The sequence below is a fragment of the Mercenaria mercenaria genome, chromosome 3, assembly GCF_021730395.1.
Source record: "Mercenaria mercenaria strain notata chromosome 3, MADL_Memer_1, whole genome shotgun sequence".
In the NCBI taxonomy this organism is placed as follows: Eukaryota; Metazoa; Mollusca; class Bivalvia; order Venerida; family Veneridae; genus Mercenaria; species Mercenaria mercenaria.
The window spans coordinates 17,341,501-17,367,072 of record NC_069363.1 but is presented as its reverse complement, the minus strand read 5'-3'; the positions used below and the strand labels follow the sequence as shown (position 1 = coordinate 17,367,072).

Below are 25,572 nucleotides of genomic sequence, written 5' to 3'. Positions count from 1 at the left end.
AATTTACATTATTGTTTGAGAGGAATATCTAACAAAGTGTTGTGTCAAAATACATGTAAAAGAATCATTTAAAACTTACTAAAAACCGCAACGACATCATACTGCTTTCTTTCAAAACCACATTTCTATTTACGTTCATTAGGTCACGTAACCTATTCTGCCGCGCTAACAGAAATCTGTTTGCCAAAAATCGTTTTACTCCATGTATTTAAATTGCTGCCGCTTTTTCATTATTTAAGATTTTTTAATTGTGTTTTTTGTACTTTCTGGTCAAAAGTATGAATTTTATTACTATAGCATGTACCGTTTATTTACTTTAAGAAAGAAATAAATAATCAAGATTGCGCTGTTGGAAATTTTACAAAACATTATATGAAAATTTGATCGTTTTTAAAGAATTTTGCCTACATTCCTGTCGATATCTTATTAAAATTGTTATAGAATTCAAACTGTATTAGTTCTCAAGCGGTGTTGAAAATTTGAAGCGATTATATTAAAAAATGAATGCACTACGCGCGTTTTTTGTGTCAAAAGTAACCGTGATGTAAATTAGATATTACGATAGGGCGCACGTGCTAGTGGAATGGAAAATTACCAGCATGACGTTTTGATATTTTTAGAATTCGCGGGTAAATTCCAATCAATCCAGGTAATTTTGCATGATGTAATTTCTCAGTTTGGTAAAGTTACCACGTAAAAACCACTCGCCCATTCGGTGGAGTAGTCCATTCGTGTTATCCTGACTTTAACTCGCCAATGCTTATAACTGTAGAATGCCGTACTTAAGGCAAAATCAACGTTCGTTTTGTGAATTCGCCGATATGGGTACGATTGTTCCCCCTATTTTTCACTTTTAAGGGTTTTATTTTATTTGCAGACCGTGACTGAAAATTGGTTGACCGTCGGTCTACCCAACTTTTGATAGTTAGTGGACCTGCCGATATTTTGGTTGCGTCGGTCCAACGGTCCACCGCTAAGGTCGAGGCCTGACGACTTATTCATTTTTTGGCACAATATGCAAAAATCACTACAGAAGTTCAATACAATGCAAATCACCATGATTGTAAGTTGTTTTGGTATTAAAAAACAAAAATTCCCAATTAAAATATTATAGATTTTTGTCTTTTGTTTTGAGTGCTCCATCTGCATCAACTGATATGTCCAACTCTTACTTTGATTTCTTCCATTTATTTATATTCTATTCTAAGTTTAAAACATACTGCTTAGCATTTATTAAACAATGTTCACTAAACAACTCCGCTAAAGTTAATAAACAAAAACTCCTATCAATGCCTACACACAAGACAGAATTTATTTGAGCACTGGTATATCACAACAAATAATGGCAAACCATCCTCTACTGGGAAGGTTCTTGATTTGACCCCAATAATAAATCAAATCTCTTAAAACATTATACATACTCCATGTAAAAATTTATTACGAGCAGTAGTAACAATGGGTATAATTGAGTAAAACTTGTTACTACTGTCTCTGCCTGAGGCAAGTATCAACAGCACTCGATTTTTCAACACCATGGCCTTGCAATTCTGTGCTACTATTCATTTCACTCATTTGCAAACATGAGAGCTTGAAGCAGGGATGCAACAAAGTTCCATGTAGCAGTTGTCACAAGTTACATATATATGATATTGGTCCCCTGATAAAACTATTTTTGCATCTGAGAGTTTTAAACTAAGAAACAGGCTAGAATTAGACATATCTTTTGTTATTGTTATATAATCTGATCTTATATCAAACTGTCTAGACACCTGTAGTGTATGAAAGCATAATAACAAACAACATTTATTGGCAAGTCAACATTTTCTGCCATTCTGTGAACAGATCCTAACCAAGTCTTAGATTAATGCCATGAATACAAATCTTGCCAATAAAGACAAAAAGGAAAACTACTTTGAACACAAATTTTCCCTGTTTGAAATGAGCTATTATGCCATTTAAGGCATACTCCTAAGTTCAACTAATTTTCAAATTCACATATGAGATACTATTCTTATGATTCTATTATTTTCAAGCCACTAATACAGCATAAACTATTTAACTGTGATCTCTATAAGGAGTCATGAAATAAAAACATCTATACTCACTTATTTTAAAGAACTATAAAGTTAAAACAAGTTCTGTTACACACAGTAATTTCAAAACTTTGAATCAATGAAGACCTTAATCCCTAACTTTCCTGTTCACTTTGCCATATATTTCAGGAAATGCATTTTCACAGTTCAGACGTTTTCTCATCTTGTCATACAGTGAATGGTCAAACATTTCACGGAAATCTTCCTCAGAAAGATACGTGTCAGCATACAGCATCTGAAAACTGAAATTATATTGTCTTCTATTAAACAAATGGAAAAAAATGTTACGTATCAAAGTATGTAAATTTATAAAGCAACAAAAATCATATTACAAATGTCCTTAATCTCATTCTATAAATGCTGTACAGTAGGTATCATTGTGAACCTAGAAAATAAAGACATCTATGGTGGAATCATTTTAGTGGGTATAAAATTTTGTGGTTTCAGCTAAAACAGCATTTTTGCTGCAACATAAATTTGTGGATTTCCAACTTTAGATTTAAAACACACGGAAGTTTTATTTGTTCATTGGGGTTTAATTTCTTGGACTGACAGAAGCCTGAAATCGAGGAAAATTAGTCCCCCCCCACCCCCAAAAAAATAACAATATCACAGTAATTCAGTAGATCACAGTCTCTAATGGACAGTAATGGAATTTAATTAGAATGAAAACAAGGCTATATAACCATATCAAAACCTTGAACTATTTTAATATCCAGCACTAAGCCATGGTATCACATTTGAAACACTATCCTTTACAGTAATCATAATTTCATTTGGGAAAAGTGACCAGGCCCATTGGTGGTCATGTTTATTGGTGATTCAGAATAATTTGAACAATCCTAGTATAGGCTAGGGTCACAAAATGAACATTTTGTTGAAATTATTTTGAAATCGGGTTTGCAGTTTCTTAAAAGAAGATTTTTAAAGATTTTCCTTTCCAATGTCATAGCAACCAACATTCAGTTTAGAATGGATTTCTTTGAATATCTTAAAAAGTGGACCATCCACACCAAGTTTCATCAACTTGCACCATATGGTTTTAGCGTACATGGCATTTGAAGAAATTGTTGATGCCAATAGATGACAGGCAGACGGCAGGCAGTGAGTGATCACATTACCTCACCTGGAGCACTTTTTGTCTTCATATTTCTTAATGAACCACTGCATATTCTTACCCTTTAACTTTTTTCACATAAGCCTCTACATTTTTTGTTGCTTGAACAGCCTGGAATCCTGGAGCTGTTGGAGCTCCATAGGCCCCTATATCTACATACATCTCGTCAGCACTGCCCTCTGGGTGGATAAATCCTGGGTTGTTATACAACATAAATGGGCACAACCAAAGGGGATAGAGCTAAAAAAAACAATACAATACTTATCTTTTATTACAGAGCATCGTAAAACATATTAACACAGAGATGTGTTTTATAATGAAAAATTACTACTAAAAAGTATTAAAGACTGCCTTCACTGGCAAAGCAGGACATGAACTAAAAATCTTAACCCATTGAGAATACATTCACAACTTTCTTGAAATTACATTTAGTTCAAAGTTGAATATTCATGACAATTTTAATAGGAAAGAATGACAACAGTATCCAGTAGCTATTACAAGATGTATAGCCCTTTGCCACATTAATAACTTAATCACCTAGTTGTCTTTCATAGCTATTTTGCTTAACTTACCTCAAATTCTTTATGAAACACATCTAGAGCTTCATCCAATTTTCCAAGGGGAATAAGCATGTCCTGTATAACTTGGTGTTTTTCATACAATTTCTTTATTGTCTCCCCTTGGGTAAGTTTGAGAAGAGAAACTTTGGGGGGAACTGTCCAACCCAGAAGGTAGCGGAATATTGGGTTGTTACCAAACGGTATAATGTCCTGGAAAAATATAGAGTACAAGTTCTGAAGTTGCACTATTGTATATTGAGAGTATATTGTAGAGGTTCATTTTCTTTACTGGGAGGACAAGTTTATTTTTACAATATTCACACATTCCATGACCTGTATGTAATAATTTCTTATTTATTTCAGAAAAATTATAGAATGACAGTTCCAAAAAATATCTAGAACCCAATCCCAAATATCACCATGGCAAAGGTTGCAAAAAAAACTTAAACCAACCCAAAACATTCATACAAAAAGAATAACTAGTATGTAGTGGTCAGTTTTCAAGAATAAACCTGTAAAAACGTTAGTCATTGCTATATTATGACAGTTAAAGTAACAAAAAGTTAAGGTATAAATTATGTGTATGAAACAGTTGAATTACCTGCAGTTCCCAGAAAATACTTCTAGAATGTCTATGATAATAATGTCTCAGTGGAATATACTCCACGGCAGAACCCCGACGTAAATACTTCTCTACATGCTTGAAAAACCATGGCTTCCAAAAATGACCAATAGCATTAATCTGTCAATACAAACAGTACTGTACATAGAAAAATCATGGCAAATACAAACAGTACTGTACATAGTAAAATCATGGCAAATACAAACAGTACTATACATAGTAAAATCATGGCAAATACAAACAGTACTGTACATAGTAAAATAATGGCAAATATAAACAGTACTGTACATAGAACAAGAGCACCGCCTTGCGGGTGCTGACGCTCATCTGATTTTTTTTGTGTAATAGAAATATTGTCCTACCCTTGATTTTCTAAGTCTAAAAAGGGCCATCATTCTTGCAAAAAGCAGGATAGAGTTATGTTTCTTGATGTACAGTGTCCACTTATGATGGTGAAAAACTGTTGCAAGTTTTAAAGCAATAGCTTTGATAGTTTATGAGAAAAGTTGACTTAAACATAATACTCAACCAAGAAAATGATTTTCTAAGTCCAAAAGGGGCAATAATTATTGCAAAAAGCAGGATGGAGTTATGTTGCTTGCTGTACAGGGTCAGCTTATGATGGTGAACAAGTGTTGCAAGTTTCAAAGCAATAGCTTTGAAAGTTTAAGAGAAAAAGTTGACCTAAACATAAAACTTAACCAAGAAATCTGATATTTTCTAAGTCCAAAAGGGGCCATAAATCTTGCAAAAAGCAGGACGGAGTTATGTTTCTTGCTATACAGGGTCAACTTATGATGGTGAACAAGTGTTGCAAGTTTTAAAGCAATAGCTTTGATAGTTTAGGATAAAAGCTGACCTAAACATAAAACTTAACCAAGAAAACTGATTTTCTAAGTCCAAAAGGGGCAATAAATCTTGCAAAAAGCAAGATGGAGTTATGTTTCTTGATGTACAGGGTCTGCTTATGATGGTGAACAAGTATTCCAAGTTTCAAAGCAATAGCTTTGATAGTTTAGGAGAAAAGTTGACCTAAACATAAAACTTAACCAAGAAATCTGATATTTTCTAAGTACAAAAGGGGCCATAAATCATGCAAAAAGCAAGATGGAGTTATGTTTCTTGCTATACAGGGTCAGCTTATGATGGTGAACAAGTATTCCAAGTTTCAAAGCAATAGCTTTGATAGTTTAGGAGAAAAGCTGACCTAAACATAAAACTTAACCAGGCAACGCCGACGCCGACAACCGCTCAAGTGATGACAATAACTCATCATTTTTTTTCAAAAAATCAGATGAGCTAAAAATCATGGCAAATACAAACAGCACTGTGCAAATTTAAATCATGGCAAATACAAACAGTACTTTACATAGTAAAACCATTGCAAATACAAACACAAACAGTACTTTACATAGTAAAACCATTGCAAATACAAATACAAACAGTACTTAACACAGTAAAACCATGGCAAGTAAAAACAGTACTGTACATAGTAAACCCATCGCACATAAAACAGTGCTGTACAAATTTTCATATCCAATATAATTACAAAAACAACAAGAGCTGTCTGTTGACAGCGCACACAACTATTCGAAGAATTGATGGAAGTATGGGGTCAAAATATTACCAGAGATTTTCAGACAAAAAAAATAAATAGATAGGACAAACAATTTACTTGTATTTGTGGATTTGGATAAGTCTTTCAATATATGGAAATGTGTACCATGGTGGTAAGAAAGTGTTCAAAGTTTCTAAGCCATATATACAACAGTTATGACAAAACATGGAATGGTATGAGAAACTTAACTAATTTTTATGTCAAAAAAGGGCCATAACTGAGCCATAACTGTCGTTGTCATAGTTATTTAGTCGTGCCTACATATGATAAACAAGTGGGCAACATTTCAAAGCCATATGACAAACAGGTTACGCAAAATATCGACTGATATAAAAAATTTAACTCATTTCCATGTCCAAAAATGGCCATAGTTCACGAAATAGTAGACAGAGTTATGTACTCTTGCCTACAGATTGAGATCATGACGATAAACAAAGGTTCAATGTTTCAAAGCCACATGTCAAATAGTTTTGACAAAACATTGACTTGTACAAAAACTGAACCAATTTCTAAGTCCAAAAAGGGTCATAATTCAGCCAAAATAGTTGACAGAGTTATGTACTATTACCTACAGATAGAGACTGTTATAATAAACAAGTTATAAAAGTTTCAAAGCCATATGTCAAACAGTTTACAGAAAATATGAACTGGTACGAAAAACTTAACAAAGATTTGTAAGTTAAAAGGGGCCATAATTCAGCCAAAATCCTTGATGGAGTTATGTACTCTTGCCTAAAACTGGATATGGTGATGGTACACAAGTGTTGAAAGTTCCAAAGCTTTATCTCAAAAGGTTTTGTCAAAATGTGGGCTGGTATGAAAAAACTTTACCAAGGTGTGATGCAAACGCCGACGCGTGGTGAGTAGGATAACTCTACTTATTTTTCGAATAGTCGAACTAAAAATATTACTGCTCTCGACTGTTTCCTAATACAGTGTGATCAACACAAGAACATTACCTTTACCTTAATAATACAGACTGACTTATATAGACTGACTGATACAGACAGTGTATGTTGGAAATATAGAAGACACTGTATCTACCTTATCTGGTTCAGCATCATCTGTCATCACTCCAGTCATGATTACACCTGTTGTTTCTGAGTACACCAGACACTCTACAAAATCATTTCCTGATTTCTTCATGGTTTCCTGCTCGAAACGTTTGATCATCTGCTGCCTGCTGAGAGCCGGGAAATACTCCATCCTCACATACTTTGCGGCAGGCACAATTTGTATCTCAGCAGACACAAGGAATCCTAGGGTTCCGTAGGACCAGGGTACAGCATAAAACAGGTCCGAATTCTCATCCTTGCAATAGATCAAGATTTTCTCTAACTTACGAACATACTTCTTTAAAGAATCTACATTTAATTCACTATTTCACTGCAATCTTTCTTAAATCAAACTACTATAGTTAAAGCAATAATATGAATATTCAAACCTTAAATAGTTAAAATAAAAAAAAACTGGTAATTTTTCTGCTTCAAGCAAAATATATGGTTCAAATAGATCCTATCCAAACATCTTTATGTCCTTTTATCATAACAGTTGAAAATGAACAGCTGAAATTGTTAAACCTTAAACCTCTTTTAACAAATGTCCATTTAATCATAACTGCTAGCTAAAGTACAGTGACAAGAAATATACTTCACATGATGTTGTAAGCTATCATTACAGTTATCAAAATATCATAACAGTGAAATGTATTTGGAAATTTCACTATGAAAAAAGGATAAAAACTGTTTAAAACATTGAAATAAACGGAAAATTTGTTTGTTTTACACGTGACATCATTATAAATATCTTCCACTCAAGAACACTAGATCTGATATTGCACTTGCGGCTAAGCCTCTCATAAAAATAGTACATTTGATGTTCACTCAATGGAAGATATTCAAATCAATGAAGCAAACAAAAATCATTGTTACATCTGCACTTATTTGTCTAAACTTACCTTTGAACATTTTACAACACTACCATCAGCAAGCACTAACTCATACCCTACACAACAATGCTGGAATAGTCCAACTTTATGAGAGGAGGTTTCTATACCAACACCCATAATCAACCCACCTGAAATATATATATCTTATTACTTTCTGTAGCATTTTCTATACTTTTTGACATAGTGACCTAATTCTTCAATGAATAATTCTTCAACATAAAATAAGAAACCTACAAAAAAGTGAATGAAGTATGCTTTGGCCTGTAATCGTCTTGTCTGATGACTGCCTGTGCTTATTATATTTCCCCATAGTTTTTTAGATCACAAGGCCAAAGGTCAAGGTCACAGTGACCTCTAGACTTAAAATGGTTTCTAGTCAGTAACTTGAGTGAGATCATCAAGCTCTGGCGGCACTGGCATTGTCCGAGCCAATATTTCATGCCAAGGTGCAACACAAAATTTACATACCTACAGTGAGATCATCAAGCTCTGGCAGCACTGGCATTGTCTGAGCCAATATTTCATGCCAAGGTGCAACACAAAATTTACATACCTACAGTGAGATCATCAAGCTCTGGCAGCACCGGTATTGTCCAGCCCATGGGGTTCAACATAGCAGTCAGCTGACCCATACTAGCCAGTGGCTCTACCCGGACCACCTGTCTCTCAGTATCCACCTCTATGATGTCTATGAGGTTCACTTCAATATTTTTCATGGTGTTTTTGTACAAACCGCGACGGAAACTGATATTCATCCAACCGGGTCTAGCTGTACACATTTTTGTTTTCATGCCGTCTGCACGCCATGCTTTGATCTGAATGAAATATGAAAAGACCTTCTTATTTCAGAGTCAATACTCATATATACAAGTGCCGTATTAGATGATATTTAAAAGTATAATTTAATGGTCTAAATAGAAAGGTCTCCTTTAATTTATCTAAGAAATGACTTGTTTTATCATAAAATCTTAATTATATATTATAAGTTAAGCTGATACTGGATCTCCTCCCAAATCTTTATTTTAAGTGTCCAGAAACTACACAGTAAATCTTCTAAGGTATCTGGTAAGGGGCTCAAACATGACTAGGCTATCTTAAGGCAACTGGAACGTGTAATCTAATGAATTAAAACAGATCAATGCACACTGAGACATAAAACAGTCAAAGATACAACTATTAATCATTAAGTTTGAAAATATATCAAATCAAGCAGTTACAAGTTTTAAGCACACAATAAATCGTATTATACAATCATCACCATAGACTTTTCAGTATTTCTGAGGTAAACTTAGATAACAAGAGCTCTGCCAAGTGGGGCAATATACGCCCGAAGGGTTATATCAGAGGAGGATGGGAGCAAAATTTAAAGAACTTGACTGTTGAAGCCCAAAGGACAGGAAGAACAAAGGGAAGAAATTTTTAAAAAAATTCAAAAATTTCTAAGTCGACAGAAAAAAAAAAAATTCTAAGTCCACAAAAAAATTCTGACCAGGTACAGATATGTCAAAAAACACCTAAAAATTGGAGGTACCATCCATGTTGTACCACAGAAAAGTGGTCTTGGTTTTTCCCTACGGCCAATAATAAAAAAGTTACAAAATAAGCTATTTATAGTAACATAAACGGGAAGTAATTCAATAAAATTTTTTATTGTAAGTGAACAAAGAAGGGATCTGCCAAATAAAAACAAGAGCACCACAATGCAGAGCAATATACACACGAAACAAAGTCATATGACCTTTGACCACTAAGTGTGACCTTGACCTTAAAGGGAGTCATCCGAAACATGCGCTCTGCATGTCGTCTCGATGTGGTGAACATTTGTGCCAAGTTTCTTTAAAATCCTTCAAGCAGTTCAAGAGTAACAGAGCGGACACGAAACAAAGTCATATGACCATTGACCCCTAAGTGGGATCTTGACCTTGAAGGGAGCCATCCGAAACATGCGCTCTGTACGTCGTCTCGATGTGGTGAACATTTGTGCCAAGTGTCTGTGAAATTCTTCAAGGGGTTCAAGAGTTACAGAGCGGACATGAAATTGCTAACGGACGGACAGACGGACACCGGCGTCATAACATAATACGTCCCTTTGGGCATATAATAAGTAGTCAGAGGACCACCCAATGATGCTACAGACAAAATTTAATGTAATTCTGACTTAGAGTAGTAGTTTCACAGGAGATGTTTAAGGAAAGAAGTTGATGCAGGAAGTCACACTCTGATCAAAGTTCAGATGAGCTAAAGATTTCTAACATGCAAGTTGGGACAAAACGCATAATTATTCACTTCATGTTGATGATGTATACCAAATTTAATTTAAAGGCCATGATGGCCCGAAGTCGCTCACCAGAGTAACACACAGTGTAAACATGTTTTACCTAGTGATTTCATGGAGACAAATATTCTGACCAATTTTCATTAAGATTGGACCAAAAACCGTGGCCTCTTGAGTGTAAACAAGCTTATTCTTTGATTTACCCTACATGACCCAGATAAAAATTCATCCGCTATTTCATGCACACAAACATTTTGGCCAAGTTTCATGCATATCAAATGAACAAGAGTGTTAACAAGCTTTTCCTTTGATTTGATCGGGTGACCTAGTTTTTGACCCCATATGACCCAGTTTTGAACTTAGCCTAGGAACCATCAAGATAAACATTCTTACTAAGTTTCATGAAGATAGGGTCATAAATGTGGCCTCAAGAGTGTTAACAAGCTTTTCCTTTGATTTGACCGGGTGACCTAGTTTTTGACCCCATAAGACAAAGTTTCGAATTTGGCCTAGAAATCATAAAGTTAAACATTCTGAGCAAGTTTCATGAAGATAGGGTCATAGATGTGGCCTCTAGGTTGTTAACAAGCTTTTCCTTTGATTTGACCTGATGACCTAGTTTTTGACCAGACATGACCCAGTTTCAATCCAGGCCTAGAAATCATCAAGATAATCATTCTGTGCAAGTCTGTATCAAATTAAAGCATAAATGAAACCTCTATATGGCTGAAACGGCCAAACTAGAAAATTTTGCCCCTTCTAGGGGCAGTAACTCCAGAACCCATGATGGAGTCTAGCCGGTTTTCGAAAGGAACTGAGATTTTATTGTGACTTAAGTTGTGTGTAAGTGTGGTTAAAATCAAATATAAAATGTCACTTCTATCGTGTTCACAAGGTAAAAATTTACAAATCTTGGCTCTTTCCAGTTAGTAGTAAAGAGTTCTATGATATCCCGGTAGATGCTAATATCTTTGATTGGAAAACCGCTACGAAACTAAAACTTCAACTGTAATTGAACATTAGAATTTAAACAAAAACACTTGACAAACATTTTTCTTTTTATATGAACTGTGCTCACCAAGTGCTATTATATACAAGTGCACACTACATGTATATATTTACAAAGTGTCTGACAGATGCAGACTAGTTGAAAAAACAGATATTCAGATACTTGGGAATGTGGGTACCAGATCCTAGCTCTTTTTTAATAGATGCCTTGGTTCTTTAACATGCCCGGTGTATAGCACCGATACAGTATGTTGCACAGATTGCCTGGGTTTCTGACCAGTACACCTCTAGTTAGGTGGGAAACACTGAAGAGCGTTTCTGAAAAATCCAGAGGCATCTGCCCAGACTCCAACACCCTGGACCTCTGGATTGGAAAGCTATAGCGTGCAAACCACTAAGCTAATCCGTCCTGTGTTTCTGACCAGTACACCTCTACTTGGGTGGGAAATGGTTGTTCCTAATCCCTGTACCGTACCCGTGCCGTACATCTATATTCGGGAACACTCTGTTTTGTACGGAGAATGGTGAAAATGCACGGAAACTGCAGTCCATTTTTAGAAATATATTTAGTGGTTATTCTTTAATGGTAAGTTCTACGAAATAATGCTTCTAACTAGTATGGTGAAATAGAATTAATAAAAATATATAATCATATTAAGCTTATTACAACAGCTAGAGAACTTTCATATCGAAGTGAGAATTATATGTACTGATTTGATTATATAGATGAAAAAAAAAATAGCCTTTGAATAGCTATTTTGTTTAATTACACGAATTGCTTCGTTGATAAAAAATAAATTCTCGATCAGCTGAAAGGTATATATATCGCCTCTTCTGCAAGTCCCTACTTTTCATTTTTAACAGGAACAAGAACATGCTATAAAGCGTTTACAGAAATTTCACGCATTTCAGAGAGAATAGCCTGGCTCCCTGATTATCTTTTTTATATAAATACTGCAAGCAAAATAAGAAAATCTTAAGCCTCTAAAATAGCACATTTTATCTGATGGCTGAACCATACATACCTATGTTTGAAGCCAGGGGCAATAAAAAATGTCAATGTAGAAACAACCTGCTGAAGTTACTTCCCTCTTAATGAATAAACTTATATGTATGTGTAAATAAGAACAAACATAGGGACGGAAGCCAGTCTACAGAGAGAACAACGAGACTAAGTTAGGGTTTTTTTCTTGCTAGGCTGCAAATAAGGGAAGAAGCATAAATACATAGCCTTTCTTAAGAACGCTTTTGTTGTAGCACAACACTCGATAATTTACCAATAGTTTTTAACGTACAATTTTAGTGCACATTTGAAATTTGACTTTTATTGAACTTAATTATACTCAGTAGTGACATTTCAAACATTCAATAAAATCAATCTCTTTATGACATTATAAATGCTTTTATTCATTATACGACCCCGAGTCACAAAAAAAAATCCTCACATTTTTCAGAATTTACAAACTAGCAAATTTGTTTTATACGCAATCATTATCGTTGCTTAGTTGATCTACTTATAACTTTTTAATTTTGTTTGATACTGGAACATATTTCAGAACTGACGGTGGGAAAAAGGATGGAAAGAAATAGACGTAACGCCCCATGTTCGGATTTCAAGTAGATCTAGATGGTATTAAAAATAGATTTCAAAAATCTTAATCATGTTTACATTTTGTTTATATAATACGTATAAAAATGGAGATCACTGTTCGTAATTTAATTTTCTACTACAATATAAAGAAATGTAATATTGACTAAATATGTTTCATTTCAAGTATCTGCATGCACGATAAAACAGATGAAATTCTGCGGGAAAAACAAGTAAATGGCGTCAACTTTCCATTGAAGGATACAATTACAATTGTTTCTAGCGTTATTTTCCCCCAAAAACTTCCAAATTTATTTCAAGATCTTTGACAATTTTCATTTAAATGCTTTTTTAATGTATTTATGTTATCTATAGCTACCATCAATACACTTTCAAACTTGCATTACATAAATGTACTTAATTTATGAAGATATTCCGGCTCAAAGATTTATTATCTGTAGATATTAGTAAAAAATTACTACTCGTTCCAGGAGAGAGAGAAAGGCTCTTTCATTCGTTTCAGCATGTAATTAATTCCGAATATCTTAATATGGCACCAGAGTTTCATAAAATAGTAATAACAGTAAGAGGAAGAAGAAAAAGAAGAAGAATAGAACAATCTGTAGTTTATCTGAAGGAAAATAAACTTTTCTCAAGGAAATTCATGTGTTTATTATCAACATGTTGAACACGATTAAGTTACATGTCAAATCTACACCCTACCCTGTCGTGTCCCCACTCCCTTAAAATTCAAAATCGACAATATGCATGTGAAAAGAGAGCCTAAGGTTAACATTGATTTAGATATCATATAACATGATGGTTGTGTTTAATTAAATCAATGATAATTTGAAATTAATAAAAAACATTCTGAAAATAAATGAAAATTTTTAGAATAGAATCTTTTTGAGGATTGCCGTTAAGTTTGTCGTGAAAACAAAAATCCCAAGAAAAAATCTTTGTATTTTTTTACTCATTCATCACATTAAAATATAATTACTTTAATTAATATTAACGCCATTTTCATGTTACATATATAGATATAACTTACTATCGTACGTTTAATACCATAAATTTCATGTGTATGTTAAAAGTTCTAAAAACTACCTATACCTACGAGCATGAAATTAATGATAATAAACAAGAGGGTCATGATGACCCTGGATCGCTCACCTGAGAAATATGAGCTACATGTTTCAAATGTCAAACTGATGATTTTTCGAAAATTTTTGGAAGATTTTCCAATGTACAATCAAGTAACCCCTGGGGCGGGGCCATTTTTACCCCGGGGGTCATGATTTCAACAAAGTTTGTAGAAGTCTACTAGGCAATGTTACATATCAAATATCTAAGATCTAGGCCTTCTGGTTTATCTTTAGCAAATTTATGAAGTTTTCCCTATGTACAATCAAGTAACCCCTGGGGCTTGGGAGGGGTCAAGATTTGAACAAATTTTGTAGAGGTCCACTAGGCAATGCTACATGTCCAATATCTAAGCTCTAGGCCTTCTGATTTATTTTTAGAAAATTTTGAAGATTTTTCTATGTACAATCAAGTGACACCTGGGGCGGGGTCAATTTTGACCCCGGGGGTCATGATTTGAACAAATTTTGTAGAGCTCTAGGCCTTCTGGTTTATTTTTAGAAAATTTTGAAGTTTTTTCTTTGTACCATCAAGTAACCCCATGGGGCGGGTCATGATTTGAACAAATTTTGTAGAGGTCCACTAGGCAATGCTACATGTCAAATATCTAAGCTCTAGGCCTTCTGGTTTATTTTTAGAAAATTTTTGAAGATTTTCCTATGTAAAATCAAGTGACCCCTGGGGCGGGGGCAATTTTACCTCAGGGGTCATGATTTCAACAAGTTTGTAGAAGTCTACTAGGCAATGTTACATATCAAATATCTAAAATCTAGGCCTTCTGGTTTATTTTTAGCAAATTTATGAAGATTTCCCTATGTACAATCAAGTAACTCCTGGGTGCGAGTCAATTTGACCCTGGGGGGTCAAGATTTGAACAAATTTTGTAGAGGTCCACTAGGCAATGCTACATGTCAAATATCTAAGCTCTAGGCCTTCTGGTTTATTTTTAGAAAATTTTGAAGATTTTTCTATGTACAATCAAGTAACCCCATGGTGCGGGGTCATTCAGGGTCAATTTGACCCCAGGGGTCATGATTTCAACAAATTTTGTAGAAGTCTACTAGGCAGTATCTAAGTATCAAGTGACCCCTGGGGCGGGGTCAATTTTGACCCCAAGGCTCATGATTTGAACAACTTTAGTAGAGGTCCACTAGGCAATGCTACATGTCAAATATCTAAGCTCTAGAGCTTCTGGTTTTTGAGAAGAAGATTTTTGAAGATCTTCCTATGTAAAATCAAGTTACCCCTGGGGCGGGGGTCAATTTTGACCCCGGGGTCATGATTTGAACAAACTTGGTAGAGGTCCACTAGGCAATGCTTCACACCAAATATCTAAGCTCTAGGGCTTCTGGTTTTTGAGAAGAAGATTTTCCTTTCGGTTGCCATGGCAACCAGAGTTCTGCATGGAATTCAATTCTTTGAATAATTTTTAAAGAAGACCATCCAAGGAACATCCCTGTGAAGTTTCATCAAAATTTCATCAAAATTGGCCTGTTGGTTTAGGAGGAGATGTTGTTTAAAGGAAAGTGTGGACGGACGCCGGACTGACATACGTACAATGGATGGCCGGACGCCGGACGGTGAGCGATCATAATACCTCACCATGAGCACTTTGTGCTCAGGTGAGCTAAAAAAACATGCAGAACACGTTAAAAAAAACAAATTAAGAAATCTGCCGTCTGATTTTATAATATAACTATATTTCATGATTAACAGAAATTATTATATTAATATTATTTCAACATAATTAATAACAACCGTGTATAGTATTTCTAACAAGAGGGCCATGATGGCCCTATATCGCTCACCTGAGTGAAAGAGAACATATGGAATACTTAATCAGATCTGTGTTATTGCTAATAATAACTGTGCTCAGTGATAATCCAGATGGTGACTGTTCATAACCAACAGGATATCATTTCTATGGCAAGCAAAATTTTTAACATTGCAGACCTTTTTGACTCAAATATGACAAACTACATTTATCAATTTATATTTTTTTATTTATAGACAATTTAATATTTTAAACTTATCAGCACATTCACAGATGACACTACTTTCAGAGACATACATGCTTGTGGTAAAATATATTTGTTAGTCATAAATACTTATATGTTCATTGTAGTGTATGAAGAGGGCAACCTAATAATGTACATAGTTATGGTAAGCATTTGAAGCCTAAACCATTTGCAATATTGTATATAGAGATAAAATTACAATTATAGTAAACTATAAATTTGCTGCTGTTTTTGTCTTCAATACTGAAGCTTTATTTTATACTTGCACAAGGTGAGCTAAAAACAAGAAAGTAGGTGGGTCATCAGGTAATTATAATTAAACAGTCTAGGAAATATGATCTGATAATTTTTGAAGTATTTTTTCCTATATAACTCATATAACAAGTGAACCCTGGGGCAGGGCCTCTTTTCACCCCAGGGACATAATTTGAACAATCTTGTTAGAGATCCACTAGGCAATGCTACATACCAAATATCAAAGGCCTAGGCCTTGAACTTTCAGACAAGAAGATTTTTTAAAACAAGAGGGTCATGATGACCCTGGATCGCTCACCTGAGTAATATGAGCTACATGTTTCAAATGTCAAACTCATGATAAAGTATTAAGAAAGTCAGTAGGTCACATTCATGGTACATGAAATTCAGTTTTACGATTTGTGTGCAAAACTGTGTATGTCATCAAAATTTCAAGGCTGTATCTTAAAAAACAAGAAAGTAGGTCAGTAGGTCAAGGTCACAGTCAAGTGACATCATATTACCTGGGGTCATCAGGTAATTATAATTAAATAGTCTTGGAAATGGGATCAGATGATTTTTTAAGTATTTTTCCGATATAACTCACATAATAACTAAGTGACCCCAAGGCGGGGCCTCTTTTAACCCCAGGGGCATAATTTGAACAATTTTGGTAGAGGACTACTAGACAATGCAACATAACAAATATCAAAAGCCTAGGTCGTATGGTTTCTGACAAGAAGATTTTTAAAGCTTTTTCCTATATAAGTCTATATAAAACTTGGGACTCCCAGGGCAGGGCTTCTTTTCACCCAATGGGTACAATTTAAACAATTTTGGTTGAGGACCATAAGACAATGCTACAAACCAAATATCAAAGGTCTAAGATTTTCAATTTTTCCCTATATAAGTCTATATAAACCATGTGACCCCCGGGAGGTATATTTGACCCTAGGGGGATAATTTGAACAATTTTGGTAGACGACCATTAGATGATGCTACACACCAGATGTCAAAGTCCTAGGCCCTGTGGTTTTGGACAAGAAGATTTTTAAAATTTTTCCTTTCGGTTGCCATGGCAACCAGAGTTCTGCATGGAATTCAATTCTTTGAACAATTTTGAAAGGGGGCCATCCAAGGATCATTCCTGTGAAGTTTGGTGTAATTCTGCCCAGTGGTTTTCAAGAAGAAGATTTTTTTAGGAAATGTTGACGGATAGACGACGGACGACGTACGCCAGACAATGAGCGGTCACAAAAGCTTACCATGAGCCTTTGGCTCAGGTGAGCTAAAAATTCCTATATAAGTCTATGTAAAACTTGGGACCCCTAGGGCAGTGCCTCTTTTCACCCCAGGGGCATAATTTGAATAATCTTGGTAGAGGACCACAAGGCAATGCTACGTACCAAATATCAAAGGCCTAGGTCTTGTGATTTCAGACAAGAAGATTTTTAAAGTTTTTTCCTATATAAGTCTATGTAAAACTTGGGACACTCTAGGTGGGGCCTCTTTTCAACTCAGGGGCATAATTTGAATAATCTTGGTAGAGGACCACTAGGCAACGCAACATATCAAATATCAAAAGCCTAGGCAGTGCAGTTTCAGACAAGAAGATTTTTTTAAAAATTTCCTATATAAGACTATGTAAAACTTGGGACCCCCTGGGCAGGGCCTCTTTTCACCCCAGGGTAATAATTTGAACAGTCTTGGTAGAGGACCACAAGGCAATGCTACATACCAAATATCAAAGGCCTAGGTCTTGTGGTTTCAGACAAGAAGATTTTTAAAGTTTTTTTCCTATATGTCTATGTAAAATTTGGGACCCCCGGGGCGGGGCCTCTTTTCACCTCAGGGGCATAATTTGAACGATCTTCATAGAGAACCATTAGATGATGTTACACGCCAAATATAGAGGCTCCACGCCTTGCGGTTTTGGACAAGAAAATTTTCAAAGTTTTTCCTTTTGGTTGCCATGGCAACCAGAATTCTGTATGGAATTCAATCCTTTGAATAATTTTTGAAGAAGACCATCCCAGGAACATTCCTGTGAAGTTTCATCAAAATTGGCCTGTTGGTTTAGGAGGAGATGCTGTTTAAAGGAAAGTGTGGACGGACGACGGACGGACAGACGCCGGACGGTGAGCGATCACAATACCTCACCCTGAGCACTTTGTGCTCAGGTGAGCTTAAAATAGACTTCAACTTCCGTACATTTCTGCCATTCTCCATACAAAAGATAATAGGTAAGGGTAGATTTCTCGGAAGCACAGAGCACCAAAAACACAGCCCCAGAGCCACGCATTTAAATAGTAGGCCCACAACAAAAAGAAGCTGTAATGGAAAAATATTTCAGACCGGTTGCTTCAAACATCCAACAAGTACATACTAATTTAAGCTAAATATTGATAAAGGGGAAGGAAATGGTAAGGGGCGAAATGGGGTCGGGGGTGGGGGGAGGAATCCAAACAGGAAAGTTGAACAAGGACGAATATACAAGGGAAGCACTACAACGTAAACCACAATAGCGCAGACACTCATGTACCAAAGATAAACACACAACGACGATCAACTGAATAACACAGAAAAACGAACAAGCAACACATAAGAAAACAGTAAGGCACCGTTATAGACTCACAAGCATACAAACACACCCATACAAGTAGGAAACAAGAGCTGTCTCCATAGGATGACATATGCCCCCGATGGCACTTTGAATGAGTAGTTATGGCCGATGTTAGAATTTAGGACCTTTGACCTACGGAGCTGGGTCTTGCGCGTGACACGTCGTCTTACTGTGCCACACATTCATGCGTAGTTATTTTAAAATCCATGCATGAATGACAAAGATATGGACCGGACACGCCCATCAATGCACTATCATGAAAAATGACCTTTAACGTCTAAGTGTGACCTTGACCTTTGAGCTACGGACCTGGGTCTTGCACGCGACATGTCGTCTTACTGTGGTACACATTCATGCCAAGTTATTTGAAAATCCATCCATGGTTGACAAAGATATGGACCGGACACGCCCATCAATGCACAATCCTTTAATGTCTAAGTGTGACCTTGACCTTTGAGCTACGGACCTGGGTCTTGCGCGCGACACGTCGTCTTACTGTGGTACACATTCATGCCAAGTTATTTGAAAATCCATCCATCGATGACAAAGATATGGACCGGACACACCCATCAATGCACTATCCTTTAATGTCTAAGTGTGACCTTGACCTTTGAGCTACGGACCTGGGTCTTACGTGCGACACGTCGTCTTACTGTGGTACACATTCATGCCAAGTTATTTGAAAATCCATCCATCGATGACAAAGATATGGACCGGACACGAAAATTGCGGACAGACTGACAGACTGACAGACCGACAGACTGACAGACCGACAGACGGACAGACGGTTCAAAAACTATATGCCTCCCTTCGGGGGCATAAAAACAATCAAGTACCGTCTTAGGATGAATTCGGCTGCCAAAACAAAGGGGAGCCACGAAAACTTACTAAAAGTAAAGGGGGAGGGGATGCAAAAGGTAGCGTAAATGCAAGGGAAAGGAGAGGGCAAAAGGGGGAGTGGGGTGGAGGAAAAACGCTTACAACAAACAAGAAAACATACGCAACACACAATACAAGACAGACAAAACAACCTGTTGAAAATAGGGGCACCACCTTGGAATGGTCAGTAACCTAAATAAAGGAAACTGGTGGTTTAAACGCGTTTAGGGCATGCCAACCTCGCACTTACCCTATTTTCAACAAGTTAATCAACACAATATAAATAAAATCCCTGCTGAGAAAGGCTCTAACATTAGTGCAAAAGTAACAGATAAATAAAGCAAAACATAAAATTGTAAATAAATGGTTGAAAGAAATAGATTCGGGTAATGTAATCGGCAGTCTTTTTCTTGACTTTCGTAAAGCATTTGATTTGGTTGATCACGAAATTTTGCTTCAAAAATCGAAATTGTACCATTTTTCTCCCTCCTCTGTTGGCTGGTTTCGATCTTATCTTTCAAACAGAACGCAGTCTGTTAAATTAAATACTAGTGTTTCTAATGAATCATCCATAAAAACAGGAGTGCTTCAAGGTTCAATTTTAGGCCCTTTATTGTTTCTCTTATACGTTAACGATTTGCCTTTACATTTGAAAAATTCTAACCTTGTCATGTATGCTGATGATTATCTTTATATGTGGCTGATCGGTCAGTTTCCCTTATTGAGACAAATTTACAGTCTGACTTACATATCATAGATAAATGGTGCGCTGCAAACAATATGGTACTTAATCCTGTAAAAACTACTTCGATGCTGATAGGTTCCCAGTATAAAATAAGACATTCTGCCTCTCTGAATCTAACAGTAAATAACTGTCGTATAAATTTTCTCACAAATCAAAAAGTTTTAGGTGTACATATCGATCAGCATTTAAAGTGGGATGTTCACATAGAAAATGTCTGCAAAAAATTATCTAACAAATTTACACTTCCATGAAAGATCTCAAAATTTCTTACACTGGAAATGAAACAAATGTTTTATATGCCTACATCATTCCGATTATTGACTTGGGTGTGATAATTTGGTGTAATGCTCCCAAAACATACTTTTCAAGAGTATCTGTGTTTCAGAAAAGTATTGCTAGGTGAATATTAGCAAAACCTTTGTTATCTTCTTCTGTTGCTACGTTTAAAGAACTGAAATGGTTTTCTGTCGAAAACAGACATAAATTACATATAGCTGTAATGATGTTTTAAGCTCTGCATGGTTCAACCCCAGAATATATTAATCAGTTGATTACTGTTTCCGACAACAAGTCATACAACCTAAGATCTAATTCCCAAGGTTTAATTACTCATTTCAGACTCAATTCAGATTATATGAAACAATCTTTCAAATTTTTATCAATGAAAGTGTGGAATTCAATACCAGTTATTATCCAAAATGCAGCGAATGTGAACTCTTTCAAATAAGTTACAAAAAACTTTTATTTGATGAAGTCTGCACTGCATAATCATAATGCTACAGGTGCTCAGATCAAATGTGTTTTTACCTTTTGTTGTTTTTTATATTGTATTGTTTTCATATGCATTTTTTTAAAAATACTTTGTACCTTGTTGAAGGCCTCACTGTAAATATGTGATTTCATTTGTATCTGCTTATGTGATTGCATAATGAGTTTACCTTCGTAAAATAAAGAAATTATTATTATTATTATTATAGAGCAACAAGTGCCCAACTTTTAAGGGCATGTCTAAGAAAACTGTAAGACAAAAATCAACTCCCTTCATCCGTTGTATGTAAGATTTAGGAGAAAAGCATGTATGTAGGATTTAGGAGAAAAAAAAACGAGTGTTCCCAAATGTGGATGTACGGTACGGGGATTAGGAACAACCATGGGAAAACACTGCGAAGGGTTTCTGAAAAATCCCGAGGCATCTGTCCGGGCTCCAACCCCAGACCTCTGGATTGGAAAGCCAGCGTGCAAACCATGTCAGTCCAAAACTTTTAATTGGGCATGTTATTACATATTAATTTATTTAGGTTTTACGGCGCACCAACACAGTATAGGTTATATGGCGCCAAACAGGACTACAAATTTTGGTTTCACATCTCATTTACATCAAAATAAAAACATGAGGTATGGAAATATTACATTTATAAGAAACAGGATGTGGAAAATTATTAAGACCTTGCTGGAAAATCTCTACTGCTCGACTTTGAATCTCTTCATACTATATCATTGCGTTTGCTAAACAAATTACCTGCTGCTGGACATGCCTGACTTTCTTGTCATGTTGTTTGGGTGCTGAATTTAATTTAAATATCAACCAAGTCCTGATATACATCCAGACGTCGTACACTACCGAAACTGGCAACAAAAACAAGCAAACAAAAACCCAGCGGTAGTGCATGATCACATATTCAAGACCTCTGTATCGAAACCATGCAAACCCTGTCAACAGCAAAGTAGCTGCAACATAGAAAATGTTCAATGGCAGCTCCATTTTCTCTCTATTTTATCCGTCACTTTACGTGACAGTTTTTACCCCTTTATTGAGGTCAAGGACGTTTTTCTATTTTTACTTCCGGGTTTTCCGCCTGTTAAAAAGATATAAAACGCCACCATACTCTGTCTACGTGGTGACTTACTGGCCAACAGTTTCTTGATGAGTCAATCTGACTAAAGTACTTGATCTTCTAAACGAAGATCTGAGAACGACCCATTCACATTCGACTTCTGTATATTTTGGATTTCCAGTATTGCTATTTTTATTTTCGCAAATCTATTTTTATTCTAACTAATCAAACAACTTGTTCGAAAGTCAAAGAGTAAGAAAAATTTGCAGTAAATCCAGGGCTCGAACCTGGGACCTCTCGCTTAAAGAGCAAGTGCCCTACCGACTGAGCTAACCGGCTATCTGACATCTTTCGACATAAAAATTGTAAATATCAAAAGCCAAGGCTTTTTAAAGCTTACAGAATTTTGTAAGTTAGTTTTAGATTGGCTAGTGGAAGGGTCGTCAGAACGAGGCTATCAATAGCTCGTTGTCAGATCCTATGCGTAGCGTAATAGGATATGTACTTTAGTCAGATTGCTTGATGAGTTACCCATATGATTTTCCGAACTCTATTTTAAACAATAAACCCGAGCTATGTTCTATTCAATATTCATTTATTTATTATCGGTAAACAATAAAACATTACAAACATAATTTAGCTATGTATAGCTTTTTAACAGACATATAAACTTATACATGTATACATGTTAAATTACACATTTTACATAAAATTTCGTAAATTATCATAATTAAGAGCTGAAAGACAAAATACATCTTGAAAGACAAATGGTAATAATCATTGTTGGTTATAAGAATGGAAATAAGATAATTCAATACATTAGGTTAAATAAATAATAAATAAATAAAATAAGCGAAAAATAAATTAAATGAAAATAAAGCAAGCACATGCACAAGCAATGTCAGAAATGGGTAAAACACTTAAAATAAAGTACAAGCAGTTTGCAATCTAAGAATATAAACGAAGCATACATAAACTAAAATGGCCTATAAGGTCATATTCAATATATGAAGCTAGACAAGTAACTGGAAACTAGGCTTCAAAACTAAGACACTGGAAAATAAGAGAATAAACAAAGCAGATTAAACAAAAGCTTAGGCAATGAAGGTTTACTGGCAAAATGAACATGAGAGTAATCTAAAAAACAAGGACAAATATCAAACAGGGAATGCCATGTTCTAAAAACGCAGCCTCCCCAAAACGAAACCCACAGCAGACGTGCACACTACAAACATACACACACAATTTCGCATACAAAGCAAACATACGAAGACAAAACGAACAAATAAAGAAACACAGTGGGCATCGCCTTGGAACGGTCAGTGGCAAAAACACCACTGGGGAGCTTAAACCCATATATCTTAATGTTATTCTTAATGTGGTTAATCCGTTATTTTTTTCTCATTTGGCGGATACAGTTTATCCCCGGGAGCTCCATTGAAATAAAACTAACAGTTCGGATGCTACTTCTCCAGTTTTAGATTTACATCTCTATATGACAATATTATGCATACCAAAATATATGACAAGAGGGATGATTTTAATTTAAGTATTGTAATTTCCCCTATTTGGTTGACGATGCATCCTCAGACTACATCTAATAGGATATATATTTCTCAGTTAATTCGGTTTGCCAGAGCGTTTGGTCATGTTGAGGATTTCAATGAAAGTAATCAATATATTACAAATAAACTTCTTCAATAAGGCTACCGTTATTATCAATTGCGGAAATGTTTTGCTAAATTTTGCTATCGTAATTCAGATTTCATTTTAAAATTCAGTACTGATTTAAAGACATTTCTGCGAGAAGGTATTTCAAAACTCCATTTTTATAGGTATTTAGTCTATAAACTTATTAAGATTTGGGGTCCTGGTAATTTTTCAACTGTATTTTGTAAAATTATAAAACATTTTATGACTTTAGAGAGTTCAAAAGCAGCCAGAATTGTCACCAATGCTCGAAATGGTGATCCTACAATAGAAATTCTAAAATATCTTCATTGGTTGCCTGTAAGGGCTAGAATTATGTTCACAAATCTTTTTCTTGTATTTCGTACTGTACAAGGAAAAGTCCCATCTCCTTTGAGTGTTTTGTTAAAGTGTGCTCAAGGAAAATACAGATCTATGAAGATCTTCGAATGACATTCAGTCCCAAGAACAAGAACGAGACTAGCTGATAGATCCTTTGCTTTTGTTGGGCCAAAATGGTGGAACAATCTTCCTAGTGACCTTGAACATATAAGATAGATTTAAGATAAATTTTATTTTAAGTCGGCAAGACAGAAAAACAGTACAACATAAGCGGCAAGCACTTTTTAACCGACTATATATAACAAGGATAAACAGTTAAAACATATAGTAAGAAAGCTGTAAAATAAGAGACAGGGTTATAGCACATTGCATGTAGCAGCACAAAGATGAAGTTAAACCTGTGAAAGATCTGCTGCTCTTGACCAAAGGCCTAAGAACCGCTTAACATAATCAGGAATAAAAAACTAATGGGCAAAACAGACGCAGAAAGCTGAATAAAAACTTGCTAAACGAGGATATCACTTCAGATCAGATCTGAAGTGAACTGAGCAGCAGCTCCTTCACAGTAGCACATAAAACAGCATAATAATAAGATGTAGTAATGTCAAAAGCACATTCAAAGCATATTATGCAAGCAAGTTACTACATAATAAATGATAGAAAGCAAGGTATGCAACTAAAGCAACTAAGGCAACTAAACAAAGAAAGCAAGGTATATAACTAAAGCAGCTAAATATGGAGAACAAGGCATACATCTAAGTCAACTAAACAAGGAAAGCAAGGTAATAACTAAAGTAGCTAAACATAAAGAACAAGGCATACATCAGAAGCAACTAAACAAAGCAAAAACTACCAAGCAAATAAAAAAAGTAAAAGGCCAAGAAAAAAACAACAACACAAGCATAGTAGTAAACTAGTAGGGTGTTAAGAGCGATGCCATCCGGTCCTGCAGAACAAGCTGCTAGGTAAGTTTGCACACTGAACACTTGCAGTCTTGGCCATTTCATTGTGAAATCAGGCTTTTAAATTGATTAAAGCTTGATGTTTTCCTGAAGTTTTCTTGAAGCGAGTTCCACAGAACCAGAAGAAAAAAAAACATGAAAAATGAACAATCTTTCAGAAAAGAACTGAAAACTTACTTCTTTAGAATGTTTTATGGTTGAACTGCTTAAATGTCTTTATGTTATAGCACGGAATTTGTAAATAACCTATGACTGTGTGAATCGCAATAGAAT

General features: G+C 35.4%; 1 protein-coding gene across 1 annotated transcript; it reads right to left on the bottom strand.

The window, feature by feature from the left end:
* Window positions 1-1,289: 1,289 nt before the first annotated feature.
* LOC123525352 (delta(24)-sterol reductase-like) lies at window positions 1,290-22,281 on the bottom strand. The gene is made up of 8 exons (XM_045304328.2): window positions 21,991-22,281; window positions 8,512-8,773; window positions 7,968-8,086; window positions 7,055-7,321; window positions 4,372-4,512; window positions 3,783-3,980; window positions 3,272-3,450; window positions 1,290-2,335 (listed from the first exon to the last, which is right to left on the bottom strand). The coding sequence occupies exons 1-8, from the start codon at window positions 22,231-22,233 to the stop codon at window positions 2,182-2,184; spliced, it is 1,563 nt and encodes a 520-aa protein (XP_045160263.2). The 5' UTR covers window positions 22,234-22,281; the 3' UTR covers window positions 1,290-2,181.
* Between the last annotated feature and the right edge of the window lie 3,291 nt (window positions 22,282-25,572).

Coding starts and splice junctions, on each gene's coding strand:
- LOC123525352 (XM_045304328.2), bottom strand. CDS start 22,233: ATGGAGCTGCCATTGAACATTTTCTATGTTGCAGCTACTTTGCTGTTG. Junction 3,451..3,782: donor TGTTTCATAAAGAATTTGAG/GTAAGTTAAGCA, acceptor TGTTTTTTTTAG/CTCTATCCCCTTTGGTTGTG. Junction 2,336..3,271: donor TATGTGAAAAAAGTTAAAGG/GTAAGAATATGC, acceptor ATATAATTTCAG/TTTTCAGATGCTGTATGCTG.